The sequence below is a fragment of the Podarcis vaucheri genome (genome assembly GCF_965113315.1).
Source record: "Podarcis vaucheri genome assembly, chromosome: 2".
In the NCBI taxonomy this organism is placed as follows: domain Eukaryota; kingdom Metazoa; phylum Chordata; class Lepidosauria; order Squamata; family Lacertidae; genus Podarcis; species Podarcis vaucheri.
The window spans coordinates 3,189,387-3,209,788 of record NC_138760.1 but is presented as its reverse complement, the minus strand read 5'-3'; the positions used below and the strand labels follow the sequence as shown (position 1 = coordinate 3,209,788).

Genomic DNA, 20,402 nt, shown 5'->3' with positions numbered 1-20,402 from the left:
ATTTCCTTTCCTTTCCAGCAATGTGTTGAAGAAGCATAGTCAGTGAGAACTTTCGTCCAAGCTGCTGTACCTCTTCCAAAATGTCCATGAAACTTTCAATGACACCCACCCACACTTAGTAAAGGTGATCTGCACAGGACTTAAAAACCTTACTGTACATGTCACTACCCTTCCTGGTCTCTCAACACATCAACCAGGGACCCTGCGTTCCTCAAACTCAGCTGGAGAGAGAGAGGGGGGGGGCTCAAAGCTGCCTCTGGCCTGGTGCCGTCTGAGGTCCTGCCAGCTGAGCAAGGGAGGGAGGGGCACACCCCTGGCTGATGAGCAAAGAGGAAAGCTGGCTCTAGACTAAACCAGGAGCAGACAGAAAGCCATCAAAGCTCTCTTCTCTCCACCCCCTGCCAACTCTGAAGGGTTCTCCCCCTTGAATCAGAGGGAAGGAGTCAGTCAACCACATTAGCCAGACTTTCTGCAGTGGGGCTGGATGCCACCAACACCAATGTGACAGTCACTTCTCCTCTCTGTTACTTTAAACTGCCCTGCAAAAGACCTCTCTGCTTCAGCCACCGCTCTTTACTGCACCTTTGGTACCACTGGGTTTCCCTAGTCCCATCCCATCTGCTCTTGGGCAGCCCCCAAATCTACTCCAAACAACCCCATCCGTGTCTTGCTCTCCTTAAGATGGAGTATAGTATCTCAGAAACAAGTCTCATCAATGTTGTGCACAGTGCTTTGCAATTAATTTATTTCATAAATACACTGCTTGATTGCAAAGAAAACCCCCTCAAAACATTTTACAAAAGGTAAAATAGTAAAATCAAGGAAAATGTACAACCACACTTTAAAACATACAAAAGTTAAAATACTACAACAAATTAAAATTGCCCCAACTTCCTAAGCATCTGGGTAGGCTTGTCCAAGCAGGAATATTTTTAGCAGGTGCCAAAAAGAGGACACTGAAGGCGCTTGCTTGGTCTCAATAGGCAAGGAGCTCTAAAATGCAGGCACTGCCACAGTAAAGAACTGAGTTCTTACAAATGTGGAAAGGGGATTATGTGGCACCTGTCATAGTGCCAGTTCCACCGATGGAAGTGGTCAAATGGGTCCATGTAAGGCAAGGCCATCCCGTAGGTAAAGTGGTCTCAAGTTGTTAAGGGCTTTTGACAATAACTTAACCGTAATTGTGCAGGACAAAGGTCTCTTCTGGAAACCCTTTTTATTGCACATTCATGATGCTTTGTGTCCACAGTGCTATACTGGGTTGACCACATGGACCTGCTTTCAATACTGTGCTTGCAAAGGTTTCAGGACACATTTAATTTCCAATCTGTGCACCCTACTGCTGAATTCCTGTAACTTTTCATATCACAAATGGTCTGGGTTTTAAGTTGATGCACTGTAGCCCCTCTGGGTGGCAATAATCAGCATTCAAAATTAGCCGAGCGGTAGTTGCATTTTGCGACTGGCTGGCACCTAGCATCTCCACCTGCCTGGGCAGGTGATTCAAGGGGTCTGCAGGGTAGTGCAGCAGCAAAAGACACATCTTTTGCTACTGCGCTACCCCGCAAAACAGCTGATTCACCCGTAGCGCAGCAGCAAAAGACAAGTTGAGTGGCACACACTGCCACTCAAATCAGCTTTTTGGGGGGTAGCGCAGTAGTAAAAGATGAATCCTTTGCTGCTGTGCTACCCTGCAGACCCCCTGAGTCATCCAGCAGCAAAAAATAAAAATACTGCTATCTGTCTTTAAAAAAGAAATACACACACACACACACACACACACACACACACACACAAATGGTAACTAATCATTCTCTTTTAGCACCCGCAATCCAGGTCCCAGGAGCCATATGGCTCCTAGCTTTTGTATCCCAGTTTCTAACCCTGGCCTGTGTTTGATATTAGCCAAGCATTTTGCACCTGGCTTTTGACCACTTGCGACCAAGTGAAGATGCCTGGGCACCAGGATGGCACCTGACATCTCCACCATCTGGGGATCATTGGATCTGCACTGTTTTCACACACTAATGCCCCACCCTGTAGAATTCTATCAATTATATTTTATCTGCACAATTGGAATGAATTTCTGGAACCAAAATGCTTTTTCTGTGCAGCCTGATCAGGAGCAGTCGCCTTTAAGAAAAAGAGGTCAGCAACAACCTCCCCCTGCAAACAAGTCACACTGCAATTAACTGAACGTAGCCAGCCAAGCTCAGGACCCCCTAACCTCTCGCATTATCAATACAAATAAATAAATAAATACATAAACAAAGGACCTACCAATGTGATGCTGACACAACCGCCCTACACTAATAATACGCAATAGAACGAAAGAACAATACCCCACATCTCCTTCCCTCAAATGCAAGATGTCTATGGCAACAGTGTCAATCACTAAATGTGAACCAACTCTGAAAAAACTACAAATCGAAAGTGGAGACCACTGATGTACCTTCTCTTTTCTGTTTGTTTTGTAACACAAAAAAAACTTTTAGTAAAAACTAGGAATAGAACAATATATATGTGTGGACGGCCCCTGGATCAAGTGACTTTTCTTCTTTAAGTTCTCAAAGCTCTTAACTGAGCTCAAGGTTGTCATCTGAACAAGCGAGATGTTTACTGACCAATCACCATCAGTCCACCCTTTGAAAAACATGACTTTAGAGCCCTCTTGCCCCAAAATGGAAACTAGGTGTTCCGTTTTGGTGAACATAACCTTGGTTTAAGGTGCCATTGGGTGCCTATCTTATATATCTGAGTTTCTAACGCTGCACCCACCATAAAATAGCTCAGGACTGTCTACATCGATTCTCAGCAGCTCTGCGGAGTTTCAGACCAGGAGTCTTTTCAGGCTCTACCTGGAGGGGCCAGAGATCAAACCTAGAACTGAATATTCAAATGCACAAGGCAGCAGCTCCTGCACCTTCAGCTGTTGCCCAGAAGAGGGAATTTCAAAAGTTGGAGCTTCCCGGGCAAACTAAAGCCTCTGAAATTCCTCCTTCCACAGAAATGCAGGAGCCCTGTTCAGTTTTATGTCTTGCCACCCTAGCCTGGCACCTTCTGCTGGCAAAACAAGTGCTCTACTGCTGAGCTACAGCCGTCCCTCTACCCCATGGGCCTAGAACCCACAGCCTTGTGGTTTTAACAGCAACATGCCCCTACCCTACTCACTGAACTACCAGACCCAGTGGAGCCTGAAGCTATACAGTGTATTTGTATACTCAGCAGCAGCTGCCTTGCTCTGGTTTGGAAGCCGTTTCTTTGTAAAATTGCCATAGTTCCCCCACCCCCAGCTTAAATAAAAACTTAATACAACGTCTTTCAGTGGATCTGGTTGTACTTATTATTGGAATAGCTGCCACATTCAGACACATTTACTATCTGGATAGGCACAGAAGAGGAGAAGGAAGGAAAGGAAGCAATAAACTAGATTTGTGTGTCCATGCACATACATTTACATGCACGCGCACCAACTTCAACATGCACACATCCTCCTCCCAAAAGCAGAGACTTAACTTCCCCTGGGCGGGGGAAGATCTATTGTGTGTGTATTGCAATGTACACTCAGTGTTTTTCCGAGAGACAAAAGGAGGACAGTGATTTAGCAGGGACAGGAACCATAAAACAGGAACAGTTGGCGCTGAAGCACCAGGCTTGCTTAGCCTGCCAGGAAGTGAATGCTGTGTACAGAACCCACCCCTTGCACCAACCAACCCTTCCTGCAATAAAAAAGCTAATGCTGTCACTTTCCGCCCTGGAATCTCGGCAAGGAACTTTGTTTTGGCAATCCATAAAAAGGTCACATTTGCAGGAGCTGCAAAGAGTTTTGCACTTTTTCCTTTTTTTTAAAGCTATGGCTCAGTGGAAGAATATATGCTTACCATGTATAAGTCCCAGATCGAGACCCCTGCAGTTTAAGAGACCTCAGGGAACGGAGCTGAGCAAACACCTCTGCTGGAGATATTGGGAGAGATGCTGCCAGTCAAGAGTAAATAACACTGAGCTAGACTCTGTATAAAGCAGCTTTTGATATGTATTTATGTTTGTTGTCTGTAGTTGATAAGAACCTATTCCCAATTGTCTCCAGAGTCTTGGAGGGCTTATCACATCTTGCCCTGAGTCTCTCGTTTCATCCTATGTTACAATGGTTGTGAACAAAGATCCACCAGTGTTTGCGGGGGTGGGGGGGAGCACAAGAAACATTTGGACTTTTTACTGGAAAAGTACCCTTTTCACGGAGCTGGGGGAGAATAATGGACTTGGTCCTCTTTTTTTCTATAGAGGACTTCTGTAGCAAGGGGACAACCTCTGTGAAGAGCATCATGTGTATCTACACAGAAGATCTAGTACCATTGAGAAAATGGGTTGCCACTATGTAGCAATGCCTGACATTACTGCATTTCAAGGAAATCAAGCCATTTCATTCAGGACAGCCAATTGAGACCCCACTCAAAGCATGAAATGATGCTTTTTCACTATAACACACGACATCAGGACATTACGATGGACTCATCCATTTAGAACACACAAACTGAAAAACAAATATTTTGAAAGAAGCAGGGGTTGGGGGAGCAAACAAATTACTTTTTAGGGCTTGCCTCTAAGCTGTTAAGAAAGCCTCCATCTAAGAGGCTGCATTTGTTTCCCTACAACTGTACACAGCTGAGACCACGACACACATGTAGAGCAGGAGCTTGAGAAGAGTGATGTTGAGCCTCTGCAGGCTGCTGTAGGTGAGCTTTTTGAGGCATATTCTGCAGCATCTTTTGGTGCAACAATACACATTATGGCTGTCAGGAAAAGTACTCCTGCACTAAAGCAACAAACACAGAACATCACCACCAGCAAAATTTCTAGTACATTTACATTAGTCCAGCAGAAACTTACAAGATCGCGCACTGATTGAAAATGAAGCAGTTTCTCCACCTTGAAACAGTATTGAAGGAGGAATTGCCTAAAACCTCCCCGATAATCACCATGAGGAAAATAACATTTGGAGGGGCCTTTTGAGGGAACAATCCTCTGCTAATTCTGAACTGCCCTTGACCCAGACAGAATGAGCATAACTACATCTTTACTAATACCCTAAACCAGAGATATTAAACATCTCTGAGGGATCCTTGTGGGCCAACTGCCAACTCTTTAGGGTTCAATGCACGTCCCTCCTGTCTCCTGTCCAAATCTAGATCCTAGACCAAAATCTTTTGCCAAGAATTTCAAGCAACAGCCTGGACAAAGACATGCATGGAATGTTCTTTGTCCCTTTCACTTTACGTAATTAATTAGTGACTGCTACTCAGATGCCAAGCCAGCCATTGTGAACTTGTGCAGTACCTGGAAAGGTTGCCACTTCTTAGCAATGACTAGCAGAGAAATCATCTTCATGGCCCAATGTTGATCTGTTCAAACCTTGTGTCTTGTGCTCAGAATTATAAAATGCTATGAAATGGGCTGCCTGACCAGGAGACCCCCACTGAGCTCTGCAATATGCAGCAGTTAGGACCATCTTGCTGGCTGGATTGTTTCTAGGGAGCCAACTATGGTGGGTTTGTGGTCACTGCACACCTGCTCCAGCTGCTTAGGCAGACACTTCTTTGTCTCAGCCTTGATTTTCTGCAGCTTCGGGCCCCTCAAGTGCAGTATGGAAACAGAGAAGAGGGGAAGGGGAAGATCAGCAGAAAGGAGAGGGCTGTTGAGCATTGCAGTTGAATTTGCTGGTCCTTGCCTAAGAGCCCTGGAATCAGTCAAGGAGCAAAGGCTGTCTGGAAGCTCAAATGTGTGGTGTCAGTGCAAGACCAAGTGCTTGCTCAGAGACACAGAACCTGCTGGAGTCAATTCCCATCAGCCCAAGCCAACATGGCCAATGGCAGGGGATCATGGGAGTTGTAGTCCAACAATAGTCTGGAGGGCACCAGGTTTTCCCAGGGACAGGGGTGTATAGGGTGTTAGGGTAATGTTTCTGGTGGGGGACACATTGTACTCCTTCTGGGGTGGTCTGCCCACCTTTGGTCCCCACCCTGCACTCAGCTCCCCTGTGGCTCCTAGAAGCTGCCAGCATGCCACAGCAGCCACACCCCAGGAATGGCTTCGACTGGCCGGCTAAACCAGCTGAGGGTAGCTGATGGGTCTCAATCCCTCAGTGAGTTTGGAACTTGCCCTGCATGCAAAGGCAGGCTCTGGTGGATTGAGCGGACCAATAGTGGGTCCAACAGTCAAGAAGGCAGTTATACATGTGTTGTAGAGGGAAGTGAGGGGCAAGTGGGGCTTGTCAGCCTGGGAATCTGGCCCACCAAGCAGAAAGAAATGCTGATCCTAAACCTCTGCTGCCTTGTAGGATATCTTCAGAATAAAAGGCTAGGTTTTCCAGATTGGAATCCCTAAGGCGATTGGATGGTGCCTTGCACACCTCCTTCCAGCAACTCCTGCAGCCCTGCTGGTGCCAATTGTACTGCTTTCCTTTGAACCACATCAGCCAGGCCGAAAGGGGGAACATCATCTGGGCAGGCCAGGACCTCCACACACACTGTCCAGGCTTGCATCCTGGGGGGGAGGCACTTCAGTGCTGCTAACACAGCAGTTTCAATTGCATCCCTGGAAGCTCCCTCCCTCCACTGTCTCTCAAGACAGATGGATGCCAACAACTCCAGGGGCCTCAAAATAGCACCCATGCTCTCTCTGCCACGGCCTCATTTTATCTTCACAGGCCTGATCCTAAGCTACTGTCAGACTGTCCCCATTCCACACTTGACAGACAGATATTATTAACTCACATCCCTATTCTATTCCAGAGCTGGGGAACTTGTGGCTGTTCAGATGCAGTCCTGGCCTGATCTAAGGGGGGTCACAACAGCACCACTATCACCATACAAATATATCTCGGGGTGGGGAACTTACGGCTCTTTGGATATTTTTGTAATGTATCTCCCATCAGCCCCATCCAGCATGGCCAATCACCAGAGGTGGTGGGAGATGAAGTCTAACAACTTCTGGAGAATCACATGTTCCCTATCCCTGCTCTATTCCTTCTTGGTAACACCAGCATCCTATAAAGAGGTGTGAGTGAGAGAACTCATTGCACTCTCTTCTTGACTACTGGCATGAAGAGAACCAAACAAGCATCCAGATGAAAGATAAAGCAAACTGGACCACAGAACTGTCCTATCCACTCATTATCAAGAGTCGCTACAAATGTGACAAAAAAGAGAACCTCACGTGTGGGGTAAATAACATGCAACCAGCGCACACATTATGACTGGTATATGTGCAATGTGCTACTGAAGGCTGTCCCACCCACCCCTGTAAGCAGCCTGTGGCTTTCCAGTCTGCATGCACATTGCAGCCTGTGTGCAAACATCACACATAAAGATCCACAAGCAGGGCTGCATCTTATTTCCTGCATGCAAATGCATCCCGTATATAGGAATGTTATCACATTTGAGCCAGCCACTGTGCTTGCTAAGCACAGATGAAAGATCCTCACTCCAAAGTCTGCTTTAGATCTCAAAACACCCTGCTAGTACTCCAAAGACAATCTTGTTTCCTGTGGAGAAGCCTGCACCAGGCCGCGGTGGTGGAGAAAACACATCACACACAGCACCGTGCTTTGGCTTTCAGGCAGCCTTCCTAGAAAGTGGAAGCCCGAAGAATCAAGTTGCTGCACATGCCAGCCCATCCCTGCTGAGGCACGAAGGGCCAGGACTCCTGGGGTCTATCTCTGTCTCTTGGGGAGAGGAGAGGGCCTGGCGGTTTCAGTGTCTGGCTCAGAGCCAGGGCTCAACACCAAGCAAGGCAGCCTGCCAGATGCCCAGGACGACTGGGCTCTTTCTGAGCAGCGTAATGTTGGGAAGGATGCTGCCTTCGCTTCTTGCAAGCTCACAGAGGGCAGAGCCCAATGAAAACTTCTCCAGACAAGTGCAAGCACTACTGGGAACTGCCTGAAAAGGAACATCCACCAATTCATATCTGGAATCTGGCATGATGTCACATTAAGTTCCATTTCTGCCCCTCGGCTGCGGGTGGACATCTGACTGAAGGGCGCCTCATTTGCTTCTGCTTGTGTGACAGTGTTACTGGGATGGTATGGATTAAATGGGGGGAATGGGAGGGCATGGGGAGTTTCACCAATCTGGGAGGAGCTAATTTCCCCTTCCTCCCCGCAAAAAACAACAACTCGTTGACAAAGAGAATGCAGATAGGCAAGTCCTGAGGGCATGATGGGATTGGTGTCAGCACCTGGCATGCTGGGGCAGCTGCCAGGGCCCCAAAAACCTTGGCAGGGCCCAAAGTGATGCCTCCCTTCCTTGTTATTTTTCTGGACCAGCACACCCATCAGCTGGATCTAGTCACCAGGCCAATTTCCTGCAAAGTCCCCAACCTAGCATCACTCAGGGTAACCAAGCTGCTATCTTCTAGATGTTGCTGGACTCCTCCTTCCATCAACAGCAACCAGTGTGGCCAATCATCAGCAATGAGAGGAGCCGCAGAGTCCAGCGACATCTGGAGGATAGTGTTGGCTGCGGAGCATTGTGGGAAATTAAAAGAGCGTCCACACCTAGGCTGCTCAGCATTGCTTGGCATGCTCAGAGCCCTTTCAAACCTGGAGCCAGCCCTGGCTGCATGGAACCAGATGCCAGTAAGTGAGAGGCCCACCCCCACCACCTTGTGCGATGTAATGTAGCGGGTAAAGTGATGGGCTTACACTGGGGAAAACATGAGCTTAATTTTTACAAATGCTCACTTGGTTATCTTGGGCGTGGTCCCCTTCTCTTCGGCAAATCTGCCTCAAAGCGTTGTTGTGAGGATAATCTTCAGGGATGGGACCATGCAAGTTTCTTGGAAAAGGAGAATAAATATATAGCAAAGATTGCAGCACTTAGCAAAAGATGTGGGATGGTTCACCAAGGCAATCTCAGCCAGGCCAAAAGCAGTGACTGGTGCACCTGGAACAGGAATGACCCTTCCAGATGTTGCTCGACTATACCTACCACCACCTCTCTAACCATGCTGGCTAGGGCTGATGGGAGCTGAAGCCCAACATCTGGAGGGCTACATGTTCCCTATCCCTGACCTCAGAGGGAGGCCATTCTTTAAACTATTTCCAGGACAAACTACACAGAATCGTGCAAGGGCCTCCTTTCCTCCAGTGACCTTCTGGCTCACCACAGAAGGTGGAACCTGGGCTTGCAAGCTTTATAGGGCGGGGACTTTGAGCCTGGGTTTCTTAGCTCTCTTAAAGCCAACACTCTCATCACTGAACTACGCTGGCTCTTCTGAAGCATCAGGCGCCATTTGCCACATTATAAGGGCGTGTCCCAAGTACCGCTCATGGCAGATTAGTTACTGCTTTCTTTCTTTCTTTTAATGCTCAGAAACCATTCTTTCGTCTACACAATCAGGGGATGTTGAAAGAATCTTGGAAGGGTGGAGTTTTTCCTTCCCAACTCTCCTCTGGTGCACTTTTGTGAGCGAGGGGCAGCTCTCATCTCAGGGTTAGAAGAGAGTGCAAACCTAGGCATGTATACAAGTTCAGAGATTTTCAAGCTGATTGCATGCATGTTTACTTGGGAGGATGTCCCAGTGAATTAAATGGAACTTATTCCAAGCCACTGCACACTGTATTGCACCAGCATTTAAAGGTCCTTCTGGAAAGCAGGGCCAAAAGGAGATATTTGGGACTAAATCCACTACATAGCTAGTGGGCTCCTTTGGGTGGAAGGACAGTATATAAAATTTAAGAAATGATATATTTGAATGTGTACTGTTGGTGGCACTAGTTGAAAACCCAAGTGAAGTTAGGTAACGTATTTTTCCATGTATAAGACGACCTTTTTCTGAATTTGTTTGTGATAAATTGAGGGTCCTCTTAATACGGGTTAATATGCTAAGTAAGCAAGGGCTGGAGCTGCGGCAGTAGCAGGGAAATGTCAGAGAGGAGGCTGCTTGGCCGCTCTTCCCGGCTTAGGAAGAGTATTTGGTGAGGGCCACCATGCGGTGTATTTCTGGGGGCTCATTGCAAAGCTGCTCAACAGCTCAGCGAACTTACAAAAGAATAAATAGGGGTCGCCTTATACATGGGGTTGAGTTATATATGGAAAAATACAGTAATTTTAGACCACAGATTTATTAGTTGTAATGGGGAAGCCCTTAATTAAACATTTCAATTATCACGTCCTGATCTAATGGCAGGGGTGCCAACTTGAATAAAATATTGGAGGGGCAGGTAAGCCCTGTCCCACACAGGGCGTCTTTAGCGTATGCAGCGCCGGGTGCAAAAAACTGCCCAGCGTCCTCAAGGAGAGCATTTCCCACAGAGGCTTGGGAGGGAAGCTGCGGGCCTTGTGTGAGCAGCCTTGTGTGAGCAGCGTGCATGCGCTGGGCAGGCCTCTCAATGGCCCGCCAATCCCACGTGCGCAGGAGGGCAGCACCCGGATGCCCTGCACCCCTAGTGCCTATGGGTAAGCCGGCCCTGGTCCCACATAATCAATCACATGTCATGGCACACACACAACATTGGAATGGCAATGCCCACCAACGGGGGGGGGGGGGGTTGGCTCTTTCATTGAATTTTTTTTGGGGGGGCTTGACACCTCTGTCTAATGGCACCACTGGAACATCCCACCCACTTGCCCAGCAGCAGCAGCAGCTCAGTTGGGAGGTGGAAGAAATCTCGTACAGGCACATGTGCCCCCACCTGTACTCCCCTTTGTGCCATATGACCCACCCCACCTCTGACTTGCGCAAGCCTTTCAGACTTCTGGTGTGTGCAGCACAAGCAGGAGGAGCTGCCCTGCTCAGCTTGCCCCTCCTTGTCACAGACGGAGAGCTATTCAGTCACAATGTTCCCACTGTCTCAAGCAGCATCCTTGCTTTTCCGATTACCATACCAGGATGCGGATGTGTCCTCGACACCCGACCCTCTGGATGCCTTGAACATCCTGGCCAGAGAGGAAGGAGATCTGAGCATGCTTTCTTCTGCTAGACGCCCTCCGCATGGGCAAGTCGGGCCGTCAAGTCCAGGGTGGATTAGCTGGATGCTCTGCTCATCATCCACCACATGAGCTGCTTTATACTGAATCAGAGCACTGGCCCATCCAGCTCAATACTGTCTACCCTGACTGGCAGCAGCTCCCCTGGGGGTTTCAGAGAAGCAGTCTTTCCCAGCCGGACTGAGGATGCTAAAGAATGAACACCTGGGACCTGCTGCGTCCAAAGCAGATGCAAATAAGGCCCCTCCCTCAAATGTGGGAGAGGAGATCCAGAGCAGGATCTTCAGCATTTTGCCTTGCCAAATTCCTCCCCACCCACCTGCCCATTCCCCCAAAACACCACAGGAAATGACTGAGTGGAGCAAGGAAAGTAAGTACAGTAACTTTGCTACTTCACTAAGCACACCTTTGTGTGTGTGTGTGTGTGTGTGTGTGAGAGAGAGAGAGAGAGAGAGAGAGAGAGAAGAGAAGAGAAACAATCAGACTCCCACCCTCCTTCTCCGCTTTGTCCCAGGCTAGAGACCCACTTCCCTAGTCCTGGTCCCGACAAAAGGTTTGGTACCGACTGTGCGTCTCTCTCTCTCTCTCTCCACCCCCAACTCCAACTCATTCAACCCCAAGCCGACCCCCTTCTTCTGTTCTCTCCCCCCCCCCCCAATCTCTGGAACAAGAGCGGCGGGACGGAGCTCCGATTACAGGAAATGCTTCGTTGGGAGCCTGTTGGGGGCGCGCGGAGAGCGGCGAGGCGAGGGGGGCGCGCACGGAAAATCCTCGCGTCTCGCCTGCGGCGGGCTGGGCCAGCGCGCGTCTCTCCCGCGGAACAGCAGCCGCGGCGCCGTCGCCCAAGGGGAGTGCGCGGGGCGGAGATCCCGAGTAACGGGAAACGCACCAGGCGGGGCACGGTGGGTCTGCAACCACTTAGTGGGGCTGGGAAGAGGGAACGGGCGGCGGGCCAGCCGAGGGGAGGGGAGGCGTGATTTGTGGAGTCGTGCGGAGCGGGGGGGGGGAGTGGAGAGAGAGAATACACTTTCCGAAGCCAATTCAATCGGAGCCAATTCCATTTCGTTTCCCCTTCTAACTTGTTATCCAAGCGTTGCTAAATCTCCTGCACCTTGGATGGTGTGCGCGCACGTCCCTCGATCAAGTATCCCCACCTCCACTCCCATTTTCACAGGCAATCCGAGTCCCCGGATTAATGCGGGGGTGTATGTGAAGAGAGTGGAAGAGGTCCCGCTATGCCCCTCCGCAAAAAATATGCACACACCAAGCGTGTCCCCCGGCCCTTGCCTCGCCTTACCTCTGCGCGTCCGGAAGGTAAAAGTCCACCGAGAAGCCAAAGGAGCTGCCGGGGGGGCCGCGGAAAAGCGCCGGCGCCTCGGCGTCCAGGTTGAAGCCCCAAGCGCAGGGCACGCCGAAGAGGAAGAGCAGGGCCCGGGGCAACATAGCTGGGCCTGGGGGTGCCGGGTGGAGAGAAGGGGGTCTCGGTGGATGGGCTGAGAGGCCGGAGCAAAATCCCAGCCGGCGCTCCGGATGGTCGCTTGCCCGAGTCTTCTTTCTCCAACCCGCCCGGAACGTGAGTGCTCCGGAGGCTCGCCGCCTCCCCTCCCTCCCTCCCTTGCCCGAGAATGACTCACAAAAAGGAGGAGTCTCCCTCCCTCCCGCCCGCCCGCCCCCACCTCGACGGGACAGGGGGTGGGCAGGATGGATCTCATTAAACTGCCAGCGCTGCGAATTTTGGAGGGGAGCCAGGAACAGCTCTGATGAATATTTGGAAAAAGTTTTGAGTTCTCGATTTGGCTTTAAACTCCCACACACACCTAAAAACACACACAACAACAGCCACGCGCGCGCACACACAAAGCGAGTTCTCCCCCCAAAAAATTAACTGCTCCGTTCAGCAAGCGGTGGTAAAGTTCTCCGGTTTTGCAAGAATTGATGATGTCACATTGGGGTTTTCCTTGCTTGAAGGAAATCGAGCACTCTGTGCCAATTTTTTTGGGTCGAAAGGGTTTGGTTGTGATTGGTTGCCCTGCGTTACCATGAAAACGCAGTTAAGAGTCAACCGAGTGAAACGAAATTTAATAAACCGAGTCAGGTTTTAACTCCCCGCCCCTCAAATAAAAATCTAGAGGGCTGTGTTTGAATTGGACAGGGGTTTTTTTTTTGGGGGGGTGTTGATAGAGCAGAGGGATGCCCCCAAATCCTAAAGTGTTCGGATAACCAGGAGCTCGCATAGAGGAGAGTGCCATTTGCATGACGATGGGGTTCTAGACAATCTGATCACTGTATTAAACGCATGTGTCTAATAACCAGATTTGGACAACCCTGCCCACTCCCTGTGCACCAAGTTTCCCCTCCCAATGATACATTCGCTGACTTAAACGCATTTGAATGATCAGTCAGCCCCCAGTGGCTCTGTTCACAGGCCATCTCACTTCCTGTTACCCTCCAAGTGTTGTTGGATTCCAGGGGCAAGGCTGCATTCACACTGTGCTCAGCTTGAAAGAGCATGTGAAGCACCCCCCCCCCAAGAATTCTGGGCACTGTAGTTTATCCAGTACAGTGGTACCTCGGGTTAAGTACTTAATTCGTTCCGGAGGTCCATTCTTAACCTGAAACTGTTCTTAACCTGAAGCTCCACTTTAGCTAATTGGCCCTCCTGCTGCTGCCGCACCGCCGGAGCCCAATTTCTGTTCTCATCCTGAAGCAAAGTTCTTAACCCGAGGTAATATTTCTGGGTTAGTGGAGTCTGTAACCTGAAGCGTATGTAACCTGAAGCGTAGGTAACCCGAGGTACCACTGCAGTTTATCACCACGAATGCCTCCCTTGTTCTCTTATAACAACAATGGCGCCCACCTGAGAGGGGCCAGAACTGAGTCCGGTGAGTTCCAGCTGATATAAAGCCCTGAGATTATCCCTTGCAGAGTTACAATCCCCACCAGCCCTTCACAAACTACTGAGTGAAAATGTGTGCTTTAAAAGTACAGTGTGCACACAGCCCAAGGCATCCAAATCCTTCTATTTGGAGAAGCCATAGCTCACTGAGGTAGGTCCCCTCTCCTTTAATCAGTGCAAGGATATGAAACCTGCATAGCCCTTCAGATGTCATTGGACTACAGTTCCCATCATCTCTGACCTTTGGCCATGCCTAGTGGGGCTCGTGAGGATGAGATGGTGGGACAGTGTTCTCGAAGCTACCAGCATGAGTTTGACCAAACTGCGGGAGGCAGTGGAAGACAGGAGGGCCTGGCGTGCTCTGGTCCATGGGGTCACGAAGAGTCAGACACAACTAAATGACTAAACAACAACAACAAGTGGGGCTCATGGGAATGGGAGTCCCAACCACATCTGAGAGGCAGAGATGGTTAACAGCTCCCAGGTTAAAATCCTATGCACACTTTTTCTGGGTATGATCTCTCTTGAATGAGGTTCTGAGTAGACATATAGTGCTGTCAGATTGTGATCTGTTTAAAATTGAGATTTGGGAATATTATTTATTTATTAAAAAGAACAATAAAATAAAAGCAATACACTCGCTTCCTAAGAGGTCTCCTTGGTTTAAAACTTTAAAAAAGAAGTGAGGCTTTTTCTTATCCTTCATCACACACATCATTACATCTCTAGCCTTGTTATGAGGGAACTGACAATGGCACTCTGGACATGCTTTGGGGCACTCAATTTTGCATACTCCAGGACTGAGTCCCTTTGTTCCAATTAAGTTTTACTGTATTCAGCATAAGGAAGGAAGTTTGGTCAGATTGGAAAACCCTTGTTTACCTTCGGATTCAGGAATTTACCTCTTATCTAGGCAGAATTGGAGTTGGTTAAACCAGTAACTAATGAGACATCTCTTCTCCTGCTTCTAAATTCTACATCTAGGCAGCTGGTTTGGCAGGGTGAAGTTCTGTATAGTCCTGAAGAGGTGCAGGTGCCCTGTTTAAGTAAGGTGATGTCAGCGATGAAGGGTACTGCTTGAATTACAGAGGAGAGGCAGAGGATGTGCAGCCCCTTGTCTAGTGCACTGAACATCCCCAGCTCCTGTTTTTAGACAGTGTTTCTACCTATGACCTCACTAGCTCAGTGGCAGTGGCATGCAGTGACATTTTTCATAGAGGAACAGTTAGGGCCAGAGGCTTGTGGGGGCGATGGGGGCGATGTCGTGCACATGATCACTGCACCTCCCTCCCTAAGCTGGGCAGAAGCTTCCTGGGCTTTGGGAAGGAGGTGTCAGGCTTTAATACTTTAATACTCTAATTTACCAGGAACATTTAGAGGAGTAGCCTAGTCCCCCTAGTCCACTGACCGCACGCCACTGGTCAGTGAGTGAGGAACCTGTGAGTTCCAAGGTGTCGTTGGACTCCAGCTCCCATTAGCCCCAACTAGCATGGCCAGTGATCAGGGATGATGGGAGCTGGAGTCAGCAACATCCAGTGAGCCACAGGCGAGCCACTAGGTAGCATTAGGTAGATGAAAGGCTCCTTCCCACATGCTTTTAACTATGCTTTCCAGGCACAGGTCTGCGTTTTAAAGCTCTCTGTCTGACTGGTTTTGCTTTTGTTTCCCCAGGAACACCCACATTTTACCACTGCATGAGACAAACGGCTACAACTGAGCGGTAAAATGCAGGTTATCCCAGGGAAAGTGTCAGGACAAAAAACACACACCACTTGGGCACAGAATCATAGAATAGAGCTTTTAAACCCAGAACCGTGTCTAGAAAGACAGCACAAAAGGAAGTGTGAGGGAGCCCGGAGGCAACTAACCCCTGTTCTCCTGACCTTGTACCTGAAATATGGGGATAATAATGCTCTGCCCTACAGGACTGTTCTGGTGAGGCTATTCTGCTGGAATCATGTTCTGCTGAGTCTTCAGCACTTTTGGAATGAACTATCTCAATGCCAAACATTATGACTGAAAACCCAGTGTATTCCAAGTTTTTGAGAAAGGCACTCTGCACGCATGCAGGAGTATGCCTCTTCCTTCCTTCCTTCCTTCCTTCCTTCCTTCCTTCCTTTCCGAATGACACTGTGCACAGGCATTCAAAGCAGAGGAAGAGCCATAGCTCAGCAGTAGAGATTCTGCTTCGCATGCAGAAGCTCTCAGGTTCGGTCCCTGCCGTCTCCTGGCAGGACTGGGAATGTCCCTTGCCTCAAACCTTGCAGAGACATTCACAGCCAGTGCAGACCATTCTGAGGTAGGTGCCTGAATAGTCTGATCTGATCTAAGACAGGATGTGGGGTGATAGGGCATCAGAAGACAGCAATGTTTTCCCATGCTGCTTTGCATCTGAGTCAGGGGTGGGGATCCATGGCACCTGTGTTAGGGCCACACAATCTGCAGGCTCTGGGAATAGATTCTCATACCCACCAGGCAGCCTCACAATGTTCCCTGAGGCTTTTGCCTTAGCAAATATTTTGCAACATTTGGAAGGGTGGGTGTGTTGCTGTTATTATTTTCCATGATCTCAGTTAGCCAGAGTTAAATGCAGAATCCTGCCTGCTGACACCCCGCCCTGGGGTTTAACTGGGAAAGGATGGACAAGCAGACAAAGCCTCGCCGGCTGGAGCTTAGAGAACTTGAGAGGAGCATCCTGTCCTGCTGGGTTGGCGACTTTCTCACCTTTACTTTTCGTTTGGGGAGATCTGGGCAACCATCCATTTCTGCAGCATTCTGCCAAGTTTTCTTCTCTTTTTTTTAGTCCTCCATGAGAAATAATAATAAAGAAAATGCCCCCATGTGAGCACGACACTCTTTCTCCCAATACGAAGTGACCCGTGGCAATCTCCTCACTTCTGGACCTAGGAGGGTCAAGGGTTGCGTCGAGGCTGCCCTGTGTGGTTTTAAGGAAAACTTTTTCAAAACTAAACACAGGGTGCTCCTTTCTCTACTGAAAATCTAAACAAGTGGGGTCATTACTCAGATTTTCCTATCATGGATCCTATAGTATCTGGGTGGTAGGCAAAATACAACAGAAAATCTTTTCCTTTTTCCCTTTTTTATTTATACTTTTCAAATTTATACATTTCATTAATTTTACAATCTGTTTAACATTTCAAAATCTGACTTCCTTCCCCCTTTCTGTAGTTCCTTAATTCTTTTCATATCTTCTGCATATCCAAATTCATTTAATTTACTCGTTTAATTATCTACTGTAAATATATACGCTTATAAAACTGCAGGTTATTACAATAATCCTGCTCATGTTTTTATGTGTTTACAATTTATCTGTTTGTTATTTTGATTTCTTATTCTTCTGGCACGTTTCGCCATTTCTGCATCTTCCATAAGTTTTTGTATCCATTCTTCCTTTTCTAGGACTTCTGCTTCTTTCCATTTCCTGTCATGGAGAAGAGTGCTTCACCTGTTGAATTTCCAACTGCTGCAAAGAGCCCTTGTCTGGTAAAAGAAGTGACAGCAGCTTGCTCTCCCTCCCCGTGGAACTACAGATTAATCTGCAGTCCCCTTCAGTGGTTAATAATGTTAATTTAAAGTGAAGAGCACAAAAGGGGGGCTGCTGAAACAAGAGAAACAAACACCCCACCCCACCTTTTGAATCAGGCAGAAACGACACCCTCCCCATTCCCTTTCCAGATACTAATACCAAAAGCCGGGAATTCTGGCTCCAAGTCTCTGCCCTGCCTCTGATTGTTACTGGAATGGCCTCCATAGCTCTGAAAATGCTCTGGCAGCCCACATGGGGTGTGTCTGTTGACATTTAGGAGAAGTGATTTCATTTGTCTTATTATTTATTGATACTGAGCCATCAACATCCCTGGCACTTTTCTTTGCAAGACGCATGCATGTTTCATTGATAAGTGAGGTGCCTGATCACCCCGCTGCAAGGTGTTTGTCCCAGGGAGGTGAACCAGAGTCCGACTATGAACACACTAGTCAGCAGTTTCTGACCTGCCAATCGGGACACCAGCTGCCTCCTTCAGGCGGGGGCTCAGCGACCCCACCCCATGCCTACCTTGGACTCCAAAAATCAAAACAGAAGAGGCTTCCTGCATTTCAATCTCATCACCAGACATGCACCATTAAATATCTTGGTGCTACAGTATGTGGGCTGAGGGCAGCTGCTCAGTTGCAACATATAGCAAAATTATTATTATTATTATTATTATTGTATACCATGTGAGAGAGTGTGTGTTAAACTTGCTATCTATGTAACTGAAGTGACTAAACATAGTTGCAACTAATGTGGCCCTTGGCCTCTTGCTCTCACTACTTACTAATAAAGAACGACAGGTAACTCAAAAGCTTGTATGTATACCCCTACATTAAATGAAGCTGGCTCCCACAATTCCCCCCTCATTCTGGAAGATGGACCACTTCCCACCAGGCTTTGTACTCGGACGCAATTCCTTTGGAGGCACACAGTAGCAGCAAACCCTCTTTCTCTTCAGCTGCGCACACTGCTTGACGTCCCCTCACATCCGCTTCGGCTGTGGATGGCTTCATTTTCCATCTCGCCAGCCCTCCTTAATTGAGTCCAAAGGTTCTGGTTTTTGTTACTCCAACTGTCTTCTCCTCCCATCGCTGAGAGTCCCCCTGTCCTCTCTAGAATGGTTCTGGGCGGCTGCAATAAACACGCGTCATTCCAAACGTGGTCACTAGGGGTCAGCTTCACTTGGCGCTGCAGCGTATTGACTTTCACACCTCACCCCCCATTTCCTTTGGGGGCTCAGGGTGTGGTAGATGGCATTCCACTGAGCAGCTACTCAGAGACAGCATGAAGACCTAATCTTGCTCTGGCATCCTGGGAAACCAAAGAGAAAGAAGCTGCAAGCTGCAAACAGACGTCTTTATCTATGAACCAGAATCTCAGTTAGGATTCATTTGCTTTGGAAAGCCGATACAATTGCTCTTACTTAGATACAAGGCGCTTGCGCACCCACAAAATCATTGGACCAGTGCAGATACACCCAGTTACCACAGGTGCCTACATCTGTGCTGGGGGGCGGTAGTGCAGAATCAATCTGCGATGAGCTTTTATTTTTGGAAGAAAGCTGCTTTCTCAAGAAGCGCTTTTCAGGGCAGGCGGAAATATGCAGTAGGTATTGCCTGTGTGTTGCCTGTGTAGTGTTATAAGAATTTAAGGTCTCAAATATATAAATTAAATGTACAAGGCAAACATGTACATAAATCCATAAACCACATATCTGAAACATTTTGAACTCCTGAAACCATTTTGACTCTCCCAAACTGACCAAATGTTTCTCTGCAAGGAGGGAAGAAATGAAAAACAACAACAACCCCTCTCCATTGTCTCTGTGCCCACAAATCCTGCCTTAAGGGCACATTTAAGGTGTGAATTGGGTGAGCCTGTGAACTGTGACCTAGATTCAGGAATTAAGTAGTTATAATAACAAAAGAGTGGCCAAAAGGAGAGGGCGGACAGGATGGTGGAGAAGGCACAGAAGAGTGTAAAGATTGCTCCTGGAGCTGCTGTCTGTGTCGAGTGAAATCAAGGGTGATGTGACAATTGGGCCTAGGACCGTGATTCACCCCAAAGCACAGATCATTGCAGAAGCTGGATCAATAGTAATTGGGGAAGGTAACCTCATAGAAGAACAGGCAATGATCATAAATGACTATCCTGAAAACATTACCCCAATACAGAGGAGGTTGGAGCCAAACAATGTTGGCACCAGCAATGTCTTTGAAGTTGGCTGTTATTCCCAGGCAATGAAAATAGGTGACAACAATGTAACTGAGTCCAAAGCATTTGTGGGTAGGAAGGTGATTTTGACGAGTGGCTGCATCATTGGAGCCTCTGCAACGTCAACACCTATGACGTCATCCCTGAAAACATGGTCATCTATGGAGCTGACTGTCTTTGGCGAGTGCAGACTGAGCGGCCTCAGCCACAAACATTGCAGCTGGACTTCCTAATGGAAATCCTGCCAAACTATCACCATCTTTAAAAAGCCATGAAACCAACTCCTACTCCTGTGAAGAGCTGAAGACACCCTTCTCCAGAACAGCATGCTTACCAGAACTGCAGTGCTTTCAGGACTCTTGTGTCCGCAAGAACTAACTCACATAACTTACATGCTCATTCATTCCATTGTGCAACATAATGTTATTTATTAAAATGTTGAAAAATTAAAAAGAAAAAAGAGTGGCCAAAACCCAAATAATGCAATCAGGTAACTTGCCAGACAGGAGATAAACAACACACTCAGGATTCTGTTTTAGTCCACCCCCTGTGATGTATGTATGATGTTTCTGGGAGGCAGTCTTGGACTCCAGGGCGGGCAATTTAAAATGTCTATATAAGGGCGGACATACCTTGGTTCAGGGTCCACCTCCTTTCCTGCGTGTGAGGGGAGCACCCAGTTGCAACAGCTTTAATAAAGATCAGGCTTACTAGCTGCTTTGCTTCTCAATATTCTCTGGTTGGCCTCTGTTAT

The 20,402-nt window shown here is 48.2% G+C and overlaps 1 protein-coding gene and 1 pseudogene across 3 annotated transcripts in view; one reads left to right on the top strand and one right to left on the bottom strand.

Annotated features, from left to right (window-relative positions):
* The window catches only part of ITGA5 (integrin subunit alpha 5), a 77,527-nt gene extending 64,952 nt beyond the window's left edge, over positions 1–12,575 (bottom strand). Inside the window, exon 1 of one of the 2 annotated variants that reach the window (XM_082208049.1) lies at positions 12,283–12,575. In XM_082208049.1, coding sequence (XP_082064175.1) covers positions 12,283–12,428 — 146 coding nt within the window. In that variant the 5' untranslated portion in view covers positions 12,429–12,575. The remainder of the gene's footprint in view (positions 1–12,282) is intronic. The other variant, XM_082208047.1, reaches the window with a different exon arrangement.
* Positions 12,576–19,373: 6,798 nt separating this feature from the next.
* Positions 19,374–19,989, top strand: LOC309525948 (dynactin subunit 6 pseudogene; annotated as a pseudogene). The gene has a single exon. The product of its transcript is annotated as a dynactin subunit 6 pseudogene (transcript).
* The last annotated feature ends 413 nt before the right edge of the window (positions 19,990–20,402 follow it).